General features: G+C 37.8%; 1 protein-coding gene across 1 annotated transcript; it reads left to right on the top strand.

Annotated features, from left to right (window-relative positions):
* Positions 1 to 268: 268 nt before the first annotated feature.
* adss1 (adenylosuccinate synthase 1) lies at positions 269 to 16,248 on the top strand. The gene is made up of 13 exons (XM_051722875.1): positions 269 to 520; positions 2,663 to 2,765; positions 4,791 to 4,853; positions 4,992 to 5,042; positions 10,738 to 10,804; positions 10,966 to 11,073; positions 11,160 to 11,241; positions 11,326 to 11,452; positions 11,529 to 11,683; positions 14,560 to 14,684; positions 15,459 to 15,556; positions 15,776 to 15,925; positions 16,010 to 16,248. The coding sequence occupies exons 1-13, from the start codon at positions 332 to 334 to the stop codon at positions 16,060 to 16,062; spliced, it is 1,371 nt and encodes a 456-aa protein (XP_051578835.1). The 5' UTR covers positions 269 to 331; the 3' UTR covers positions 16,063 to 16,248.
* The last annotated feature ends 19 nt before the right edge of the window (positions 16,249 to 16,267 follow it).

Raw genomic sequence — 16,267 nt, 5'->3', positions numbered from 1 at the left:
GTGATTGGGCCATTCTGAAGAGCGATGAGAAAAGTAACATGTTGCACATGACCACGCGTTTCCAACCGCGGACTGGACAATAATTGACACTTGAATACTTCCACTAAAAACTAGATAATTATTTGAAAATAATTATTAAAGAGTTAAAATAGGAAAAAAATAAAATAAAATTCATACCGTTCCTGACCAATTAGAGGCAACTTTCGGGCCTCAGATTCCCGCCCATTTTGGGAGCCAACGTCCATTCTATCCGCTCAGCTTCAGTTTCTGTGAGTGTCGCTGTGGCGCGTGGTTGACAGCTGTCATTATTACTTCATTCCGCTGCGGAGACATGTCTTTAAACTGGTCAGTGAACGACCACAAGAGCTGCATGAACCCGCCTTCAGACGCCGTTAAACGGCCACGAAACGACTCAGGGAACAAAGTGACGGTAGTTCTTGGCGCGCAATGGGGAGATGAAGGCAAAGGAAAAGTTGTTGATTTATTGGCAACGGAGTCTGACATCGTGTGCAGGTGTCAGGTAAACGTATATCTTAATAAAAAATATATTTTTATTCTTAAAACATTATTTATATTCAGGTACTGAATTCAAAGTCATTTTTATATTTTTCGATATTTTTAATTACTAAGTAATTAATCACTGTAATTAAATTACTTTTCCATTGAAAAGTAAAGTAAGGGATTACTCTTAATTTTTCAGTAATTTAATTACAGTTACTTCTGATGTAATTGCGTTAAATACTGTATAGACAACAGAACAATTCTATATAAAACAATAGTGCTTTTAAAATCTAAATTTAATGTCTAATGTTAAAATATATGTTTTCTAATTTAACGCTGCCCCTTTAAATTCTTTGGCCAGCTCATGAATAATTTATTTGATTTTATATTATTTATTTGAAAGAATTAAAAAAAACAGTTTCATGACTGTTGTTGTATTTTTCATCTGGTCGAGGTTGAAGTTTAGAAAGTAATTAGTAATAAGTAATGCAGTTACTTTTCAGATGGAGTAATTAGTACAGTAATCTAATTACACTGTAGAAGATGTAATTAGTAGTTAGTAATTAATTACTTTTTTAGAGTAACCCAGACTGGTTGAGATGAATGATGTTTTATTATAATTTCTTAAAACAAGCAGTGAATTTTTAAAATCTGATTAATATTTGAAAAACTTTTGTCATGTGGCGTAACCAACATGTAGGTAGCCATTTCAAAATTATTATTTTCATATTATTATTATCATAAAAGATAAATATTTTGACATTTTAATGTAAATGCACATTTGGTTCAGGTCATTTGGTGCAACCATGAGAAAACTCCTTGATATTCTTGACTTAAAAATTCATGATATTTAATAAAATTATTTTTCGCCTTGAAACATATGTTTGAAAACTTTTTTGAAATTAATGATGAAGGTGTGTACAATCTCATGTATTCAAGGTGCAAGGAAACTATTTTAACACCTTTTACTTGGTGGTTGCACCACATGACATTTTTGAAGTCATTAAATCCATTATTTTTTGTTTGTAGAAAATGCTATAAATGTTTTTTTTTACTTACATGTCTACCAACTTGACATGCGTTTTAAACTAGATTTTTGAAAATATTTGTCAATGATCCATATACAGTATAACTTTTAATAGTTTAATTACATAGAATTTAAATAATCACTAATACATTTATTTTAGTTATTGGTTATTATACTGGACATAACCACTATTATTAATACATAAAAAAAAATATTTTTAGGCAAATTCACATTTCTACACTCCCAAAAATAATTTTAAGATTTACGCATTTCAATTTCATAACAAAATTCCATCAAATTGTATTGAGTAATATTTCATCTTTAACTAATTAAAATGACATTTAATTTAATGTGATTTTGTTATGAAATTGAAATGCGTAAATTTGAAAAATATGCTACAATTTTTTTTAGTGTATCTTGTTTTTCTGGAGAGAAAACCTATGTTAGAATATCATAAATATAATGTAGCAAAAGTCATGTTTGTTCAAAAACAATGCACAATAAATGCATTAAAAATATACTGCATTATTCCTTATTTGTGTTATGTTTACACTGATGGTGTGTGCCTGCATGTAACCATATATTCAATATTTAAAAACACATGGGGGTCCTAACAATGTTTAAGGAGGTTATGGCCCTGCTTAAAGTAGTCATTGTAGTCCTTATCAATTTGTTTGTTTTAATTATGTTCTCTAAACTTTAAAATTCTCTCTTGTACAATGAGATATTGGCCCCTGTGCCGCTCTTTTGGTCTGTCTGTATCCCACTAAATGTCAGTCAAAGAATTCTGCCCGGCCCTCAGCTGAACTCGGGTCACATTCCCAGCATTACTGGACATGTGAGAAGGGCACGACTCGGGCGACAGATGCCCACTGCCAAAGCAGTTCAAAATAGGAGCCCATGCCAATGGTTCTGAGTTCTGGTTGGTCGGGTTGGGCTGTTTTGGGGGCTTGTCTTTCCATTGGACACGTCTGTTGTAAAGGGCAAACCGAGTCATATTTCCAAATTTCCCCTTTGAAGAAAATAAGATTTCAATTTAGACTCTGTTATTAGTTATCATTTGCTCTTTACAGTAAGTTTACATTGGCTGCAAATGATCCAAAAGGTGACTTTGATTTGTCTGTCACTCCACAGGGAGGAAATAACGCTGGTCACACAGTGGTGGTGGATGAGAAAGAATATGATTTCCATCTTCTCCCCAGTGGAATAATCAGCACCAAATGCACATCATTCATCGGTGAGAATAAAGAGTTTGCAGTCCAATGCACAGGACGCTTTCTGTAACTAAAGTAACTTTGCCTGAGAAATTTACTGTTACATTTGACATATTTGAGACCGTTAGTAACTTGGTGAAGTGTGTAATTTTTCATTATTTCTACATTATTGCCTCAAGCAACATTCTAGCAACACTGACGCAAATAGTGATGTTAAAAGTACCGGTACTTCGGTACCAAGTCGATACACGCTTATTTTAGCGTGTGCCGTTACTCTTTTTACACTGAAAGGGACAAATCATTAATAATTAAATTAAAATAGTAATATGTCCTAGTGTGATTATTAAACCATATATTTAATTAACTCTTTAAGCTCGGATGGGCCCTTTGGCGGGACCGGCCCGCCCATGAAAAACAAAAATAAACGTCAAAATATTAATAACTTACAGACTTGACTTTCCAATGCATTTAAATACTATTGCACTGTACATACTATTGTAATCAGTAAAAACATCAAACTGATCAAATAGTCATGTGTCACATGTTGTTGGAAAGCTCTCAAAGAGTAGAATACAACCAGCCTATTTGTTTTACTCACAGATACAAATATAGCAAGTAATAGCTAAATATATGTCTTTGACAATTATGTTGGTGTTGCTTATATGCCACGTTTTCGCTTTTAACTTCACGAAAATAAACGGAACATAAAATATCACTTAAATATCAAAAAATATCAAAATCATTATTTAGAGGAGGTGATTATCTTTCAAACGAGCCCACACACAAGATAATCGGATGCATAGATCATTAGACAATCCACATGAAGCACAATGTTACATATGACCACCAGGAGATGGCGCCAAACACACAACACAGACTCAATGATAACTCAAATGACACAGAATGAAACTCATTCTGTGAAATCTCATTATTAAAATCATGTCTGCATGCTATGCAAACCTTTAGTCATTGTTGTGTTTGCATGTGTAATTAGTTCTTATGTACAATAATTATGTTTTATTTGTTTGGAGAGGCTTTTAAACACTATGATAAATTATTGTTGTAATGCTATAACTTTTGATTGCTTTGTCATATCAACACAAATATTTTTTCAGATACAGCTGACATGATTGGGAATGAAACAAAAGCAGTTTTTCTGAGCCACCTTATTTACACCCAGAGATATATAATGTCAAATCAGTTTTTTTCTGTCCAGTTATAAGCCTTTAATTTTGGGTATGCCACTGAAACAGGAAATCTTTAAATACACCTTCAGAGCTTAAAAGGGTTAAATAAATACAGTCTGCATGTTCTGCGCACTTTAGCGCAGCCGCTTATAAGCTGAAAACACAGACTGATCAAAACACCACATTTTATGAGCATCGAGTGCTGCGCTTGTAGTTGATGACAGAAGAGGGTGCACATTCACTGTGAAGCATGCAGCACCTGCAGACTATATATTTCTATAATTAAATTTAATTCTGTGCTTTATTAATCACACTGTATTTACGTCTTAACCAGAGGTGTGAAACTATCGTCAACAACACAGAAAATGGTAAAGACGTCATGTCAAAATAAAAGTTTGATTCAAAATAAAAGCTTGACAAGAGAATTGAAGAAATTGCGACAGCAATATATAACTACTGTATAGTACAATTTTGTATTTACTGTAATAAAAATAATAATAATAAATGGATACAATAGGTGCTACGGCCCCTTCGGAGCTTTATTTAAGCAATATTTCAAAATATTTCATTCAAGTAAAGTTTTATGAATTAATTTGAAATTTTGGTATTGTAACAACACTAGACGCAACCAATCTTGTGAGTTTTGGGGTGGGACTATCTGTTTGTTTGACCAATGGAAGACGGGGGGAGTGTTCACAAAACATGAACATTATTTTGAAATTACACACTTCACCTTTTAGCTGTTTTGAGTATGATTTGAGTATGATATACTCAGAGATTGGTCATTTTAATCCAGATTGACTAGAGGAAATTCTTGTTAGGAAAAACACTCACATGCAATTAATTTCTATCTGTCTGCAGGTAACGGGGTCGTCATTCATCTTCCAGGATTATTTGAAGAGATTGACAAGAATGAGAAAAAGGGTAAAATACTTTTTTATAATGAGGAAAGGCCTTTTAAATGATACGTTTTACTCAAATATTACACAAATCACATGGACTAGATCAGTTTCACAAAGTCTTCAAGCGCACAGGAATAATGTTCTTTTTCTTTTATCGAAGGTCTGAAAGGATGGGAAAAAAGACTCATCATCTCTGATCGAGCTCACATAGGTACAGAATATACAGAGATGTACTGTATGTCACAGAAATTATTGGGAAATGTCATGTAAAGGGAATTTTACATTTGTGATTTCCAGGCCTGGAAAAGTCATTGAAATAGAAAAAAATCGTAATAAGTTATTAAAACTAAACGTTGAATTTAAGTTAGATTTGTTAGAAAAAAGTTAGAAATTGCTCTTTGTACACTGAAAAAAATGAAGAAAAGATTAACAACTTATATTTTGCAAGTTTTTGCACACAGTTTTTCACAGTAAATTTAATGGTATAAAATTAAGTAAAATCTGCTTAATTTAATGACAATATTAAAGTGAGAGAATTTTTAACTTAAACATTTCAGTAACTTTTACCTACAAATCTGATGTGCATTGTATTTAAATAAGTTTAGTCAAATTTAAATGAACATTTTACCAGAATATTCCACATTTTGAACTTTCATTATTAACATGTTAACACTGTAAAGCCTGACATTAAAGAATTGTCATAAAATTCAAATTTGTTTTGGCATTAAACTGTTTTTAGTACCATTAGACAAACTATTAAAATAAATTGTAAAAAAAAAAAAAAATGTATGTATCATATTTGATGGTCATTATCCTCCTGAGGTCCAGCAATTCATTTATGTGTAGGACATTTGTTATTGAAGTTTTTAGCCCATACATGCTACAGTGGTAAATCTTGGGGTATTATTGTCAGGATACTGTCATTGTCTAGTCTTGGTTTTTCACTTTTATGACAGGATCCTGACACTTGTTGTTTTTTTGTGTTTTGTCTCATGTGTTTTTCTGCCCCGGCTGTTTCTGTTCTCTGTCTTGTTACCTGGCCCCGCCCCCTCGTTCCCTGATCTTTTGTTATTTGCTTCACCTGCCCTCCTCATTTACCTCTTGATTTCTCCTTCTTTATATTTCCCCATGTTCTTTGTCCTGTGTTGGATCATTCCTTGTGGTTTCTGTCTGATCTTGGTTTCTTGTTAGTCTGGTTTGTTCCTGGTTCTTGTATTTTATGCTTGTTTTTGCTTTGTTTTGTGTCCTGTTTTGCCTGGACCCTTGCATTTTTTAGTTTTTCTGAATAAAACCCCTTTTTGTGTTCATCACCGTCTACATTTGGGTTCTTCTGTTTCATTCCCTGACAGAATGATCCAACCAACCTGTTGAAACCAGCAGACATGTTTTGTTTTTCATGGGGCTATTTCTGAACCCCACTCCAGTCCAGCAGGAACTGGTCTCCCAGAACTTGGACTGCAGGTTGAGTAATTGTCGCCAGGGCAATCGACCTTTTGGGATTTATGCCGAGGCGCTCATCGATGCAGTTCAGGGCTTGGGTATTGGTGAGACTGGTCTTATACATCTTTTCCTTGCCGGACTGGATGAGCCATTTTACTGGGAGGTGTTTGGGGATTTGGACTCCTGGAGGTGGTTGATAAAGTTTGTCAACATTGGGAGATGGAGGTCCTACTCGGGAATTGGGACCCCATCTTTGATGATCCCACCTCCCGGCCCCAGTCAACACATAGCCCCATTGCTGTTTCCTCAGACATGCCTGCCCTAGAGAGTCGTCAGTCTGGAGGAAACAGGATGATTAGGAGGAGGATACGGAGCTCCTCCACTGCATCCCCCCTGGAGGCGCCTGCCCTGGCTGCTGCCGGACTCCTGAAGGCGCCTGCCCTAGCCGCTGCTGGACCCCTGAAGTTGCCCGGCAGGAGGTGGCCAAGGAGCCCCCGGCTGATGGCAAGGAGATGGCCAAGGAGCCCGCAGCTGACCACTAGGAGGTGGCTGAGCCCGATGCTGACCGCCAGGAGGTGGCCGAGTCTGTTGCTGACTGGCAGGAGGCTGTTGACTGCCAGGAGGTGGCCGAGTCCGCTGCAGCCCCCCTGGGGGTGGCCGAGTCCACTGCTGCCCGGCTGGATGTGGCCGAGTCTGCTGCAGCTCGCTCTCAGAAGAGGAGAAGGCGAGCTCCTGCTTCACTCCTGCCCGACTGCCAGGAGGCGCCTGTCCTCTCGCCAGTGGCCACCGCCACCCAACCTGACCCCTGCCTAGCGGCCGCCGACACCCTGCTTAACCACTGCCCAGCGGCCGTCGCCATCTATGTCCTCTCCCCTGTCTTGGAGCTGCCAGACCTAATCCTGGCTCCTAGGCTGCCCGACCTTATCCCACCACCGGATCCAGCCCCCTTCCTGAAGACTCACCATGCCGCTGGACACCGCCCCCTTCCTGGATCCTCGGCCACTGGACCCTGTTCCTTTCCTGGACCCGCCTACCCTGCCCCTAACTTAGAGCCACCTCCATGGTTCCTCCCACCCTCCCCACCGGTCTGTCTCCTGCCCTGGTCTGTTCATCCGGTTCCATCCTGACACTTGTTCTTTTTGTGTTTTGTCTCAAGTGTTTCTCTGCCCCGGCTGTTTCTGTTCCCTGTCTTGTTACCTGGCCCCGCCTCCTCGTTCCCTGGTCTTTTGTTACTTGCTTCACCTGCCCTCCTCGTTTACCTCTTGATTTCTTCCTATTTATATTTTCTGTGTTCTTTGTCCTGTGTTAGATCATTCCTTGTGGTTTCTGTCTGATCGTGGTTTCTTGTCAGTCTGGTTGGTTCCTGGTTCTTTTACTTTGTTTTATGCCTGTTTTTGCATTTTGGTTGGTTTTTCCTCTCATGTTTTTTATTTATTTGTTTTTTGTTTTTTCATGCCCTGTTTTGCCTGGACCCTTGCATTTTTTTAAAAATATTTTTTTCTGAATAAAACACCTTTTTGTGTTCATCACCGTCTGCGTTTGGGTTCTTCTGTTTCACCACCTGACAATTATCAGAGGACTCCCATGGCTTTTCAGAGATACCAAATGTTTGAGAGTTTGGTCATGACAACTTTCTCTCCTTGGTCTATAAATATGGATTGAAACGTATCACAGTTCAATTCAGCAAGACAAATACAATATGAATAAAATATACTTTTTTCAATAAACAATTTTTTATAATATGTATTTTATGCACCAAATACTATATTGATATTTAAAAAAAGGGAAATTGTTTGTTTGCTGGGTCTCAGGAACTTATGGTAAGATGACATCATAATAGCTATTAATGTAAAATAATAAGATCCTTATAATGACAGAGCAGACTGCATATATGAAAATACACAGAAATATTAGTTCACACTTTAAATATATCTTATAAAATGTATATGACATAATTTTCAAAGCTCTGTGATTTTTTTTATGTGTTGGGCATGAATGGATTTTAATGGCGATTGAGAGATATTCCTCAAAAGTCTGTTGTATCATATTTGATACATGGTTTTCAAAGGGGGGTTTTCAATAAAATAATATTCAAAATTTTAAGCAAGCACAAGTTGCTATTATTCAGCAAATACTCATTTCAAAATATCAGTAACAATATAATCATTACTGTCAGTTCTACTGTATTAAAATAAGAGTCACTTAAATAGATCGATATAAACATTGAAAACACTTTTTCCCCACAAATAACCACTAGATGGTGCCATAAACAACTTACATACCATAGGTTGTTTAGCTCGTCAGCTTGAACAGAGAGTGAAACAGGAGCCGTCAAACGTTCTGTATCTTATTTGATTCACTCGGCGTTATAGGGTTAATGTACCACATGACATAGGGAAGATTTACACAGGAAAGCTTCATGCATGCTATGTATGTAGTCTATAAGGAAAAGTTCCTTTGCATTACTGGCAATTCAATAACATTATGCAGCTGCGCACGCAGACCTCAACACTTGGTGCACGAAACACGATAACGGTAACAATTAACAGAATTAATTTTTATCATGAACGGGTAATTTTGAGTAGATTCTTTATAAAACAAGAAGTTACCAAACATAACAACAAAATCAACAATAAAAATGGTGTAAATCAACTTGCAAACAGTGAAACCATGCAAGCTCATTAATTATTCAAGGCCGTGCATGCTGGGAACACAAGCTTCGAAAAGTGAAGTGAAATTTACTTATTTTATTTACCTGTGAAATTTACTCTTATTTACTCGAATATATTTGGCAAGGTTTCCTGCTTTAGAATTAATACATGATGATGGATTTAAAAATAACAAATAGTCATAAATAATATTTACTTATAGGCTAAAACATTAATCATTACATGTTTGAATTAAAAACAAATGTAGTATTTTATATTTTCAAGTTCACGCTTAAACTAACTTATTCAATGTAGAAAGTACTTAATAAAGGATTAGTTCACCCAAAAATGTAAATTCAGTCATTGTTTCCTCACCCCTGTGTTGTTATAACTCTATATGACTTTCTTTCTTTTTCTGAACACAAAGGGAGAAATTGTGAAGAAATGTTGAGCTCAGTGATGTCATACAATGGCAGTTTATGGTGACCACCTCTTCAAGCTTCAAAAGAACACAAAAGTATAATTCAGAAGTCTAATAAATTATTCATGAGACTCATGATTGTTATGAAAGCATACGATAAGATTTGGTGAGAAACAAACTGAAATCTAATGTGATATTTAGTGTAAATGTTCACTGACCGTTGATCTCCTGTGTGTGTTCATGATAGGACAAGAGAGCAACAGTTCACGCAGACCTCTCACGACATTGGGGCGTTCAAGAGAAAACTCGTTTTGTTTATCTAAAAACAGCGATAGTGACAACAGAACACAACACAGCTGCACACAAAACAGAGAACAGAACTTACTAAACATGTCTGAAGAGTTTGTAGTCGAAGAATTGATGCATTTCTATGCCCAGCCTTATTTTTATTTTATTTTTTGGACCGGTGGCAGTTCACAGCGGACGGAGTTACCCGCGCAATGCCGAAAATAGAAAACAAGCAATCGATAGAATGTACCATCGCTCGTCACGGCAGGTTAGGACAAAAACTCTGTTTAATATAGAAAATATACCTTTTATCACATGTTGTTTGTCGTCAGGTTAGGACACGGTGTGACTGTGGCGTCCTGTAGCCTCCGCTATGTTTCTGTTTGATTTCCGAATACTGTTCCAAAAAAATAAGGCTGGGCATAGAAATGCATCAATTCTTTGACTACAAACTCTTCAGACATGTTTAGTAAGTTCTGTTCTCTGTTTTGTGTGCAGCTGTGTTCTGTTGTCACTTTCACTGTGGAGGATCTGTTTTTAGATAAACAAAATGAGTTTTCTCTTGAACGCCCCAATGTCATGAGGGGGCTGCGTGAACTGTTGCTCTCGTGTCCTATCATGAACACACACACAGGAGATCAACGGTCAGTGAACATTTTCACTAAATAATACATTAGATTTCAGTTTGTTTCTCATCAAATCTTATCGTATGCTTTCATAACAATCATGAGTCTCATGAATAATTTATTAGACTTCTGAATTATACTTTTGTGTTCTTTTGAAGCTTGAAGAGGTGGTCACCATAAACTGTCATTGTATGACATCACTGAGCACAACACGTGTTTCACAATTTCTCCCTTTGTGTTCAGAAAAAGAAAGAAAGTCATATAGAGTTATAACAACACAGGGGTGAGTAAACAATGACTGAATTTACATTTTGGGGTGAACTAATCCTTTAATCATTTCTGCTTAATTTCCTTCACCAGAATTTTTTTTATTTAATTTATTTTTTCAGTGTTAATCAAAGACAACTGGAAAAGTCATGGAAAATAATTCTCTAAAGTTGTTGTAATGTACAGTGAGCTCACAAGTGCATCTGTTTCTGTCAGTGTTTGATTTTCATCAGGCTGTTGATGGACTTCAGGAGGTGCAGAGACAAGCTCAAGAGGGCAAAATGTAAGAACATATGTTTTCTTAATTTCAGTGAATTAAAAATGAACTAGATAATCCGTCATACTATAGTTTATATTAGTCCATCCCATTCATTCCCATTCATGTGTGCTAAAAGTACTGCCTGTTTGTTAATGTCTGCTAACCCCCTGTATTTTGGTTTATAGCATAGGAACAACTAAAAAAGGCATCGGACCGACCTACGCTTGTAAAGCATCCCGCACTGGACTTCGCATATGTGATCTAATGGCTGATTTCAATGAGTTTTCTACGAGGTAATATACTCTAGAAACATAACAATAACGCTTATACTACAGCAGTGATTATGTGATGTGTAACTCTCAGTTCTGCCCTCCTGAAGGGTGAAAAACCTGGTCCAGCAGTATCAGTCGATGTACCCCGCTCTTAAAGTGGACGCTGACGGTGAACTGAAAAAGCTAAAGGTCAGTTAAACCGAGACTCTGCGCTCTGTGCAGGCAGTATGGGGCTTGTGCTCGCTGATCAGGGCGCTCTCTTCTCATTTACAGGAGTATGCAGAGAGAATAAGACCCCTCGTCAGAGACGGTGTCTATTTCATGTATGATGCAATTCACGGACCCCCGAAGAGAATCCTGGTAGAGGGAGCTAACGCGGCCCTTCTTGACATTGACTTCGGTGAGGACAAACCACACGCTTCACTGTAGCACTTGGAAAGATATCGTACTTAAAGAGTTGTATGTCTTCCCTCTAGGAACGTACCCATTTGTGACGTCATCAAACTGCACCGTGGGTGGCGTGTGCACCGGTCTCGGCATCCCTCCCGCTAACATCGGAGATGTGTATGGAGTATCGAAAGCGTACACCACCAGAGTCGGGATAGGGGCCTTTCCTACAGAGCAGCTCAATGTATATAGTGTTTACGTACAGTAGTCTGACTTTTGACTGTCGACATAAAGTCAACATTGTTTCACAATCCAATTAACTTCAGCATATTCAAACAAAGAAAAAAATAAATGGAATACCGAGATGTAAATTTGGTTAAATAATAACTAAATTGTAGGGGTGTAACGATTCACTCGTTTTCTTAATGCATGGATTAGTAATCCTGCCGATTCATATGCATCGATCTTGAAATATAATTTTTGATTCGAGAATCGTTTGTGTTGGTCAATCATCGATTTAAACTGTTCAAAATCGAATGGATCGTGATTCAGAAAATTAACATTATAATATTGTAGATTATATAAATATTAAATAAGTTGCATGTCCGATTTAAATGAGACGTGCGCTTCTCATTTGTATCCAGCACATCCTGGAGCGCGCGCCCTCGCAGATACGTGCTGCACTCTTCCGTCGCCCTTCACGGGATCGCGACCGCTCTCCGCTCCGTCTGTAACTCTCACTGAAACTTTTCCTGAGCAGCTTTCAGAGTCTTTCAGGCACCTTATTTCTGATCTCTCCTCCGGATGGTCACTGTCTCACGAGCAAATGACAGACTGCAATAGTGCTCGTCTCGAGTCAAACACGCATTTGATTCAGCTGCCAACTCATTGCGTGGCAGAAATTAAGGGGAGCTCCAGGGAAAATCTCATTAAAAGTCATAAAATTGCTCCCGAAATTCAAAATGTGGTGGCAAAAAATGCCCTCATATTAAATCGACTGTTGTTTATTTATTCCTCTTGATTGAGTCATTTTTAGTGTAAGATGTGATACATTCTCAGACTTAAGAATTTGTATTAATGAATTGATTAAATTGATATTTTGCGGGGCCTGGGTAGCTCAGCGAGTATTGACGCTGACTGTCACCCCTGGTGTCGCTGAGTGACTCCAGCCAGGTCTCCTAAGCAACCAAATTGGCCCGGTTGCTAGGGAGGGTAGAGTCACATGGGGTAACCTCCTCGTGGTCACTATAATGTGGTTCTTGCTCTCGGTGGGGCGCGTGGTGAGTTGTGCGTGGATGCCGTGGAGAATAGCGTGAAGCCTCCACATGCGCTATGTCTCCGTGGTAACGCGCTCAACAAGCCACATGATAAGATCTTAAATACTGGTGGTTTGTCTTTCTTTTTCCTGCTAAGTATTTTAAGAATACTATACATGCATTTTAAAAAATGCTGAATCAATTCTAATTTTATTGTGAATTTTACTGAATCGTTTTTTTAATCGAATCAATATGCTTACAACCCAAAGATTCACACCCCTACTAAATAGCTATTTGGGTATTATTTAGCTTAAAACAAAAGGCTGACGTCAGCTGGAACAGTCAGTTGTTTCAGAGGCGGAGCAACTTATTACATTTTGATGAAAGATTAAAAAGACAGATGTTTTTTTCTTTGGAAGAATAAGACCAGAAATGTGTATTTAAACAAATAATCCGGGTTCAGTAAAAGTTAAGCTCAATTAACAGCATTTGCGGCATGATATTGATTAGCACAAAAATTAATTTCGACTCATTCCTCCTTTTCTTTAAAAAAAGCAAAAACTGATGGTCCAGTGAGACACTTACAATGGAAGTCAATGGGGCCAATTTTTAGAGGGTTTAAAGTTATAAAAGCATTACATTAATTCTTACATTAATAACTTTCCACAGATGTGGTTAGTAAGTGATATTATCACAGTAAAATCATGTTAACACATATTGTTTATGTCTTGTGTCTATACTTTTGAAACAGTGAGTATTTTAATGTTTACAGATTGACCCCCATTGACTTCCATTGTAAGTGTCTCACTGGAACACACATTTAAAGAGAAGGAGGGACGAGTCGAAATTATTTTCTGTAGTAATCAACATTATGCCACAAATGCTGTTAATGCCGGAATATTCCTTAAATATTATAATATATAAAATATATAGTAGTGAGCTTCGTCCTCACAAGTGTTCTCCGTATAAGTCTGGGAACATGACCTTGTTGATCATCTGTTGACTTTACTTAAAGCTGAAGTACGTAACTTTTTCGGTGTTAAAATATTTTCTTCTATCCCCGCTTAAAATGCCGAGACAACTGTAAGTAAACCATTCATAGGTTCATTTTCTTGAAAAATGTAAATACTTTGTCTCTGTGGCACTATAAAAATTCCCTTAGACCCGCCCCAACAACATTACTAAACCAATGGCATGAGTTGTGGGCGGGGCTATCTGACTGTTTGAACAACTGTAGACGAGGGGCATATTCAGAAAGCTGTTTTGAAAACAATGTATATTTAAATCCGTTTGGTCACAGAAATTACTTCGGCTTTAATGTGCACTTTGGGGACAGTATGTTTATGTGAATATATACCTGTAAATATATTAAAATATGTAAATCAGCTGACTGCCACACCTGGAGTCGCAAGTTCAAATTCAGGGTGTGCTGAGTGACTCCAGCCAGGTCTCCTAAGCAACCAAATTGACCCGGTTGCTAGGGAGGGTAGAGTCACATGGGGTAACCTCCTCGTGGTTGTGATTAGTGGTTCTCGCTCTCAATGGGGCGTGTGGTAAGTTGTGCGTGGATCGTGGAGAGTAGCATGAGCCTCCGCATGCTGTGAGTCTCTGAGGTGTCATGCACAACGAGTCACGTGATAAGATGCACGGATTGACGGTCTCAGAAGCGGAGGCAACTGAGACTTGTCCTCCGCCACCCGGATTGAGATGAGTAACCGCGCCACCACGAGGACCTACTAAGTAGTGGGAATTGGGCATTCCAAATTGGGAGAAAAGGGGATAAAATAAATATATATGTAAATCAGGCTTTGAGGTGTGTAGTTAGTCAGTTTTAAGTCTGTCTCTCACCTGTGTTTGTTCATAGGCTGTAGGTGAACTGCTACAGACCAGAGGTCATGAGGTGGGCGTGACCACAGGTAGAAAGAGACGCTGTGGTTGGCTGGATTTGGTTATTCTCAAATATGCACATATGATTAACGGATTCACTGGGTGAGTTTATCTCAATGAACATCAGGTGTTTATTTATAGAGTCACATGGGGTAACCTCCTCATGGTCGCAATAATGTGGTTTGCTCTCGGTGGGGCGCGTGGTGAGTTGTGCGTGAATGCCGCGGAGAATAGCGTGAAGCCTCCACACGTGCTATGTCTCTGTGGTAACACGCTCAACAAGCCACGTGATAAGATGCGCGGATTGACGGTCTCAGATGCAGAGGCAACTGAGATTCGTCCTCCGCCACCCGGATTGAGGCGAGTCACTACGCCACCACGAGGACTTAGAGCGCATTGGGAATTGTGCATTCCAAACTGGAGAAAAAGAAAAAAAAAAAAAAACATAGTTGGAAAAAACTGAAACTTAAATACTTTTTCATAACTGCAAAATTAACTAAAAAAAAAACTACAAATGACCTCAAATGACTTTTAGTTTTAGTTTTTTATACACAGTATATTTTAAGATTTAAAACATTTACAGTCCACCTTCATTAGACATGGAAATGCGATTAGAAAGCAGTAACACAAGAGAAATTTAACGATATTAGGCATATTTAAGCGATATCAGTATCGAACTAAAATGAAACTAGAAAAATCTGAAAAAAATTAAACTAACAGTCAAGGACTGCCCACTAAATTGAAATGACCAATTAAAAAATAAAGTAGAAATAAAAACTAAACTAAATATTAATAACTATAATAACCCTGTAACGACCTACTGTGCAGTCGTGCAGTTTCAGTCATGTTTAATGTTTGTTTTCTGTCTTTTTGTAGCATTGCTTTGACTAAACTGGACATTCTTGATGTGTTGGATGAAATAAAAGTGGGCGTGGCTTATAAAATAAATGGCAAAAGAGTCCCATATTTCCCAGGTAAAATCATCTTGAAATCACAATGCATTGCAATATACTCAATATGCTGATAGATTTGACTATATTCTCCCAAGCTTAAATGAATATTTTAAAGTTTTCAACGATTTACATTTTGACATCAGAGCATGGATCAATAAGAGATTACAATGAACAAGAAACATCATGTATAAAGTCTAATAGTGTAAAGTATTCTCTCTATTCATACATCTGTACATGCAGCCAACATGGAAGTTCTCCAGAAGGTGGAGGTGGAATATGAGACTTTTCCTGGATGGAAGACGGACACTTCAGCCGCGAGAAAGTGGAACGATCTTCCTCCTAAAGCTCAGAACTACATCCGCTTTGTGGAGAATCACATCGGTGTTTCTAGTGAGTCATTCACACATATGACAGACAATATTACTCCGTAATGCAATCCCTGAATTAAACCTCACGTTTTTATTCTCTCTACAGTTAAGTGGGTTGGTGTTGGGAAATCCAGAGAATGTATGATCCAGATGTTCTAGGTCATGAATCATGAGAACCCAGCGGTCCGTTCACAGAATGTTTCTCAACAGCGACTGTGCTGATGACGTCCTCTGCTGCGTATCTACAGATTATCAGCACAACGGGAGGCTTTACGTCATAGATAACAAACTGCTCTCTGTTTATGTCTTTTCTGTCTATCAGTCTTATTAAACCACTGAAGTTTTCCTAAGAGTTTCTGGTTTA

This window comes from Myxocyprinus asiaticus, chromosome 17 (genome assembly GCF_019703515.2).
Source record: "Myxocyprinus asiaticus isolate MX2 ecotype Aquarium Trade chromosome 17, UBuf_Myxa_2, whole genome shotgun sequence".
Lineage (NCBI taxonomy): Eukaryota > Metazoa > Chordata > Actinopteri > Cypriniformes > Catostomidae > Myxocyprinus > Myxocyprinus asiaticus.
Note: the sequence above shows the minus strand (reverse complement) of the source record. Positions and strands in the feature narration are given on the sequence as shown.